The sequence below is a fragment of the Triticum urartu genome, chromosome 2, assembly GCF_003073215.2.
Source record: "Triticum urartu cultivar G1812 chromosome 2, Tu2.1, whole genome shotgun sequence".
Classification (NCBI taxonomy): domain Eukaryota; kingdom Viridiplantae; phylum Streptophyta; class Magnoliopsida; order Poales; family Poaceae; genus Triticum; species Triticum urartu.
In genome coordinates this window covers 25,761,739-25,769,015 of record NC_053023.1, presented here as the reverse complement: position 1 = coordinate 25,769,015, position 7,277 = coordinate 25,761,739, and the positions used below count along the sequence as shown (strand labels likewise).

Genomic DNA, 7,277 nt, shown 5'->3' with positions numbered 1-7,277 from the left:
TGCTGCTGCAAGGAGCACACTCTGCTGCGCGGCCTCAGATGCCCATGCCCTGTTGACTCGAGTGCAAAGGGCCAAGGAGCCAGGCCCAAGGACGACTTTAACCCCTCCCCTCTGCGGTGAAAAACCCTCCGCCCACGCCCATCACCCCCTCCCATTGTACCACCTCTTGCATACACACAAAATTTACTCCATCTATTTAGAGAATGGAGGAAAAAACCTTATCGTCCGGCATTTTACATGGTTTGGGATCGGCCCCGGTTGATAGGGGGCGGAGGCCAGTTCACCCGAAAGCTCAAGCCGGGACGAGGAAGAGGAAGAGGAAGAGGAAAGACATTGACCGGGGCCGCGGAGAACCGGAGAGGGCAGGCTATTATGAGCGAGTTTATCACGGAAGGCAAGGCATGGTGGTGGACGTGCGTGGCCTCTACAGTGGTGGGCAGAGTAGCATCTGGGCGCGATGGTCCACGGTTGGTCCGGCTCGGCTGCTGGAATAAGGGGGAGCGAACGAACTGGTGATAGATCCTTCCTTGCTTTCTTCCCGGTGGCCTCACACACACACACACACGCATAAAGATCCAGCACCATGAGTGGGCATTGGGCAAGGCTAGGACGTTGTTGTAGTACACGCACACACACACACACACACCAGCCCACCCCGGCCTATCAATGGATGAATCTATGTGTATCTACATTGCACCTATTCAAGGGAGGGTAGTAAATGGGGGTCGTGGAGGTATAGGGAGGGGTCTTGGGCTCTTGGCAGGCGGGCAGGCGCAACCATACCGGTCGTAGTAGTAGCGGTGGTAAGTATAGTACGAGTGCCAGTACCATGGGTGAGTGAGTGAGTGGCGAGGCGGGGGTGGGTAGCTGCCACTGCTACAGTGGGTGCTAGGTACAGGGGTCCGTCGTAGCAGGTAGCAAGGGGGAGAAAATGGATGGACTGGTACCGGCAGTAGTAGAGGGTGCCACTGCCACCGGGGCGGAGAAGGGACCGGGACCGAGACCGAGAGCGGGACTGGGATTTGCGTCGTCCCCATGGACAAATGTACCATGGCGCGCACTGTGGCGACGTAGGCATGCAGGTGTGCCGCCCACATGGCAGTGGCAAGAGTTCCATCCCACTAGCGCCGGGCGACCGACCGTGCGCAATGTAGCACAAGGAAAAGGGGTGGGAGGGCGCGGCTTTTGGGTTTCGAACCGGTTCCATACACACTGGACAAGACGATACGATACAAAGAGGAAATGCTATGCCTTGTTGCTTCGGTTCCGTTCCGTTCCGTCCCGTTCCAATAGAAAATTGGAAAAGAAATGCGGCTCTGCTGCCCCTCCCCTGGCGGCGGCTGAGTGGGAGGAATGACCGGCCGACCTCCCTCGCCGGCGGCCTAGCTAGCTGGCTACTGTACTAGCAGCTACAGCTCGCCATGGGAGTGAGTGAGTGAGTGAAATGAGATGAGCTCGTGAGGATGGAGAATGTAGCGTCCATCAATCTGGAGACATTCAAAGTCAATCGCGGGAATTAATTCCTGCAATGGAGAGCAGAAGTGGTAGAGAGAGAGAGCGGGGGAGGCAGAGGGGAAAGTCACCTACCCATGGACAAGGGGGGGAGAGGGACGGGCGCAAATTTCTTAATTATTTCAGGCGGGCCCCACGTTTACCTGATGCTGGACGGAGCCGCTTGGTTCCTGTTCTTCTCCTACGCATACATACACGTACTCCTACTACTCCTACACTGCACGGGAGCGAGCAAGCGATTCCGCTTTTGGGCGTCGAATCGGTTCACCGCCCCAATCACGACTGACCTATGCTTGTGGGCGTATATATCTGTGCTCGTACATCCATCCATCCATCCATCGCTGCCACGCTCCATAACAATTTATTTATAAAGCGCGAGGCCGAAAAGGCACAAAAGAAAGACCCCATCTCCCCAATTCATCCATTTATTTATGTAGATATGTGTGTATATAATATGTGCTCGGCCATTAAACAACAAGGCCACATTCTTGCGCTGCTCGCTGCTTTGTCACCGGGACAAGAGGAGCAGTGCTGACTACTCTAATACTCCTATCAGTAGTATATATCGCAGCAGCAGGAGCAGATGGGTGACGATTTCTTCAAGTGCAACTTTGACCATCGCTCTCTACGAGCATATAGTGCTTAAGAAAAGGCACTGCTGCTGCTGCTATAGAATAATACAACATTGCACACTTAATATAGTAGTGGGGTCAAATTCTTGACATAAAATTTTCTACATGGATGCTTAGGCTTAAGATTGTCTGACTTGACTCTCCAGCAACTAATGTATGTTACTACTAGTTTGTTCTTCACAAGAGTTATCAATGAGAGACCGCTGATAAGCCAACCATATAGTAGTATATATATGAGCGAATGATCATCCAATTGTAGTATAAATGGCACTAAGTAGCAGTATTATTTGCACAAGATATTTAACACACGCTCCCCGGCCCCTACTCACCTTGCCTCATGCTGATTCTGAATTCGATTTTCTAAGTAGTTGAGGATCCAGCGGCAGAACCAGCAGGGTATGACAAGGGAGCCATTTATTAATTAACCACACTTGACAAGCAAATTAAGACCGACTGGGTGCAGCATATCTCCATCTCATGCCCCGACCCCCTACCCAACCAAAACAAAGAGGAGGGAGCAAGAACTAGCAACATGGGGGGCACAAGCAAAAAAAGAATCTAGCAATTTCCTACTAGGGATCAAATTCTAAGGATGCTAACATCAAATGCACAAAGAGGCCAAGGAAATTAAGCAGCAGCAGCAGCAAGGAAGGAATGGAATGCTACACTGAGGAGGAGGAGGGATCCACATTGCCAGTCTCTGTTAGCATGTCGTCGTCTCCTTCCGTCAGCAGCTCCACGTCCTTGTCGTCGTCGTTTGAGAAATCCCTCCTCTCCAGCTTCGAGTTCGCCGCGATGAACACCAGCCGGTGCGCCCGGCCAATGCTGCCGGCTGAGCTGCCTGGCGCGGTGAGCCACCGCGTCATCGACGGCGTGCATTTGAACCCCTTGGCGGTTGCATGGAGGAAGATGAGCCTGACCGCCACTTTGCCAAGCGACTTGAACTCGCTGAGGCATGTCTCCCACACAAGCCGGCTGCTCTGCTTGTTGGCTATCTTCATCTTCCCCGTCGATGGGTCTGGCTGCCGGACTTGCACCGCCTGCGCGTACAATGGGTCCAGCCCCTCGGACCGCCATTTCATCAGCTCCATCACTGCGAGGTGCGCCTCCTCCGGCGACACCAGTCTTGTGATCAGCCTGTCCACGTCCTTCTCCTGCTCTGGTGTCAAGTAGTTGAACGGTGGAAGGTACCTCCTGCCGGCGTCCTTGATCAGATACAATGGGTCCAGTATGAATGCCGCTGACCACGCCGGGTGGTAGTTCTTCCTGAACCTCCTCTCCACCACATTCATGGCAGTCGCCTCTTCTATGCTGAATTTCCGGCACCAGCCTCTGACCTTGCCGCGCAGGTCCTCCCAGAGAGGCAGGCATTGCCCCACCAGGGGCCTCTCGGTCTCCATCTCCTTCACCAAGTCCATGATCAGCTTCACGACCGAATGCGTCGCCTCGACCTCGGTCCAGAACGCCACATTCTGCACCATGGCCGCGATCTCCCTCGCGGCAGGGTCGTCGATGCAGACCACCTTGTAGGACTCCTCGAGCACGGCGAGCTGGAGCGGCCGCGCCGAGGTCAGGATGCTCTCGAGCATCACGAACGCGGCGGCAAATTCCCCGCCATTATACGGCGGAGCGGCAATGGGGAGGAGGAAGGCGTGCCCGTGCTCCTGGACTTGGTGCTTGTGCAGCAGCGCGCGCACGGAGGGCGTGGTGTTGAAGTAGCTGGCGATCTTGGCGCAATTTGAGGCAGCGTTGTTGAAGAGTGGGAGCTCCCGCGCCATGTCGCTTACCAAGCGGGAGAGGCCATGGACTTGGCAGGTAAGGTTCACCATCCAATGGTGCTTGGTCTCGAGATCACGCAGAGTCTTGGAGCCGAAGCGGTCGGCGACGATGCCGGCGCAATGCCGAATGTCGCCGGAGGAGGCGGAGACGGACGATGCCGCGTCCAGCAGCAGCTCCTGGGCGTAGTCAGGGGACGCCGACGCCGGCGCGGGCATGGGCACGGCGCGGTGGAACACCGACGTGTCGTTGGGGAGGTTGACAGAGAGGGTGATCACCTGCTCCCGCAAGCCGTCGGCCGCGAGCTGGAAGAAGCGCGCCTCGCGGAAGCGCGCGGCGGCGTCGGCGCGGGCCTCGGCGAAGCGCGTGTCCAGGCGCGCGCCGGCGAGGTCGGCTCGCGATATCTCCGGGAGCCCGACCTGGCGCAGGAAGTTCTTCAGCTTGGGGTGCTCGACCGCGGAGAGGGAGGCGCTGCCGGACGACTCGAGGAACCAGTCGGCGAGCAGCGCGAGCGCGGCCTCGGCCTGCGGCCGCGGAAGCATCGCGCCGGGGGACGCCGAGGGCGACTTGAGGCGCTTGACGCTGTCTTCCAGCATGGCGAGAGGGGCGAGGTCGCCCCGGCCGCCGGAGAGCAGCTGCCTGGGCGCGGGCATCCCCGGCGGGGTGGGCGGCGTCGGGGAGTACCCGGCCGGGTCGGCGACCATGAGGTGGTGCTGATGCGACGCGGCCTCGACTGACGCGTACGCCGCGGCGAGCGCGTGGCGCTTCCGGCCGCCGCCGCCGGTGGAGTGGCGGCGCTGCGAGGAGGACGAGGACGACGGGGGGATGGAGGAGATGGGCACGATCGAGGAGGCGGGAGAGGAGACGGCGACGAGCTGCAACTGCTGATGCTGATTCTGCGGCGGGGGCGGGGGCGGGGGCGGCGGCGGGGCGCCCTGCGCCGCCGCGAAATTAGGGCAGGCGCCGCGCTTGAGGTGCTCGGTGGCGGTGCGGGAGGGGTTGGAGGCGGAGAAGGTGGCGGCGCAGAGCGCGCATCGGAGGCGGGCGGCCTTGGGGGGCGCCCCGGAGGCCGGCGGCGGGACGAGGACGGGCTCGAGGTGGCCCCAGTACCAGGCGCCCTTCCCCTTGAGCGCCTTGGCCCGCACCTGCATCAGCGCCTCGTAGCGCTTCCTGGCGGCGGCCTCCTCGGGCCCCATTGCGCCGGGCTCCGGCATCGGCGGCGGCGCGGGCGCGGGCGCGGGCGGCGCCGACGATCCCGGGGCGGCGGCGGCGGCGGCGGCGTCGCCCTCCTCCGGCGCCGACATGGGCGGGGGCGTGGCTCGTGGAGGTTTTCAGGGGGTTTCGGGCGCCCGTTTCGCTCTCCTTTCCAACTATCGCCCGGCTGGAGGGGCTGCTGGCCGCGTCAAGGCCTGAGGAGAAGTGGTGCGGGCGGGCGGCGTATTTTCACCCCCTTTTTTCCTCCCCCCGTTTTATCTCGGCCCCCGTGTAGCCCGACTAGTATATCACGCCCGAACGCTCGCTCCTCGCTCTCTTCTCCAAGGCCCTCCAAAAACAAGCAGAGACAGAGGGAGGGTCCGTCCGTCTAGGAGGAGCTCCTCCTCACTCTCTCTCTCTCTCTCTATTTATCTTGGATCCCCGAGCCCGGCAATACTTGTAGGTAAATGAATCTTGGGAGTTGAGACTGGGAGGCACCAAGCCAGCAAACATATAGAGAGGCCAAGCCAACATAAAGGTCTCTCTCCCCTCTCTCTCCTTAAGTAAGTGAGAGGGGCAGGCACTGTTTCCCCCTCACTCTCTCTCTATACTACCTATGTGGAGCAGTGGCGCCACGCTTTCTCTGTTCGGCGTCTGTGTTTGTGTATGTGTACACGACGCAGAGGTAGAGAGAGAGGGGGGGATTATTTTCTTTTCGGGGGTGAATTGTTTTGGGTGGTCTTTGGTAGGGGTTGACCGGCTGGGAGGGGAGGGGAGAGACTGCAAGAGGAATGCTCTGATATAATGCCACTGTGCGCTTTATGGTACAATGCCAATAATAATAATAAAAGGTAAGGGGATTGGTACGGGCGACTTGTGCTGTTGCCACTGTGGCCTCTGCTGCGTCGGCAATTATTGCGGTGGAACAGTTGGGCTGGGCGCGACCCCACCCCCCCGACCTTCTCTTTTCTTTCTTTCTCTTCACATTCACAGGCCACAGCCCAGGATTGTACATACGCTGACATGATATGTAGGAGTATCTCTGTAAACATTTTCAATCACCTCCTAGTACTGCTACTGCTACCACCACTTAAGTAAATTTGCTAGGTAAGCGGCACTGTCTTCTCCTATTTTGGATCAGCGAGGAATCGCGTCATCTGCAAGGTTGGAAAATTCAGCAGACAAGGAAATCTCTCCACGCCGCTTTCCGTTTATTTCTGTTGTTGGGTTATATTGCAGAAATGCAGCTTATACTTTAGGCCGGGTGGAGTGGGAGACTGTAATTTCTGGAGCCCTGAACTTGCTTAACGCCTCTCTTTAACGGTGACACTAAGGGATGGCACTAATCCTTGACTTATATATGTCCCTGTAACCGGTGGTCCATTTGGGGCTTGGAAGTCAATATAGTAAGCCGTATCTCCGCCTAAATTATGTTTCAGCTGCTTGACCGTCTGCTGTGCTGTCGGATCATATGCAGTTAGACATACTCGGACCAACTGCTTACGGCCTCTACCTAGAATGATGGCTAAATTTCCAATTGCATATACTAAGGATAGTCTACCCGGGTACATTCTACGCAGATGCCTATCTTAATTAACTATATACATATACCAAATTATACAGTAGTATTTTTTCTCAGCAGTTCAGAAGCTGCTGAGAGACACTTTTGCTTGTCCTATACAAGTACATGTTTGTATTTGGCGTAGTTGTCCCGTTTGTTCCCAAGTATATACGTTGCAATTAGGATAATTGTCGTCGACGATACAACCTCTGTAAGTGCTATATATGGCCACCAAATGATGTGAATACATTTGTCTCGCACCGATTGTTTTTTTACATGGTATCAGCCTTCTCTCGACCCCCCAGTTGTGCCGCACCGCCTCTCACGTCCTGTCGCACCCTACCCTCGCCGCCGCGGCCGCCCACAGAAAACCACTTGCATTGTACCACGTGGCACACGTAGCGGCGAAAATGTCGTGTACCTGAGTAAGTATTTAGTGCCGGAAACAAGTTTGCACGAGATACTTCCCTTGTTAACTTGGATTGGGATCCAATACATGACAGCTTACAATTCCCTGGATACCATTTATCTATTTGGAAGTAAATTATGGGCAAGTTTCTGTGGTGCTACACCGCAAGACTACAATATTGAAAAGTCATAGA

At 56.7% G+C, this 7,277-nt stretch overlaps 1 protein-coding gene across 1 annotated transcript; it reads right to left on the bottom strand.

Annotated features, from left to right (window-relative positions):
* Positions 1-2,541: 2,541 nt before the first annotated feature.
* Positions 2,542-5,641, bottom strand: LOC125535310. Its single transcript, XM_048698366.1, has one exon. The coding sequence runs from the start codon at positions 5,222-5,224 to the stop codon at positions 2,807-2,809; it is 2,418 nt and encodes an 805-aa protein (XP_048554323.1). The 5' UTR covers positions 5,225-5,641; the 3' UTR covers positions 2,542-2,806.
* Positions 5,642-7,277: the final 1,636 nt, after the last annotated feature.

Coding starts and splice junctions, on each gene's coding strand:
- LOC125535310 (XM_048698366.1), bottom strand. CDS start 5,224: ATGTCGGCGCCGGAGGAGGGCGACGCCGCCGCCGCCGCCGCCGCCCCG.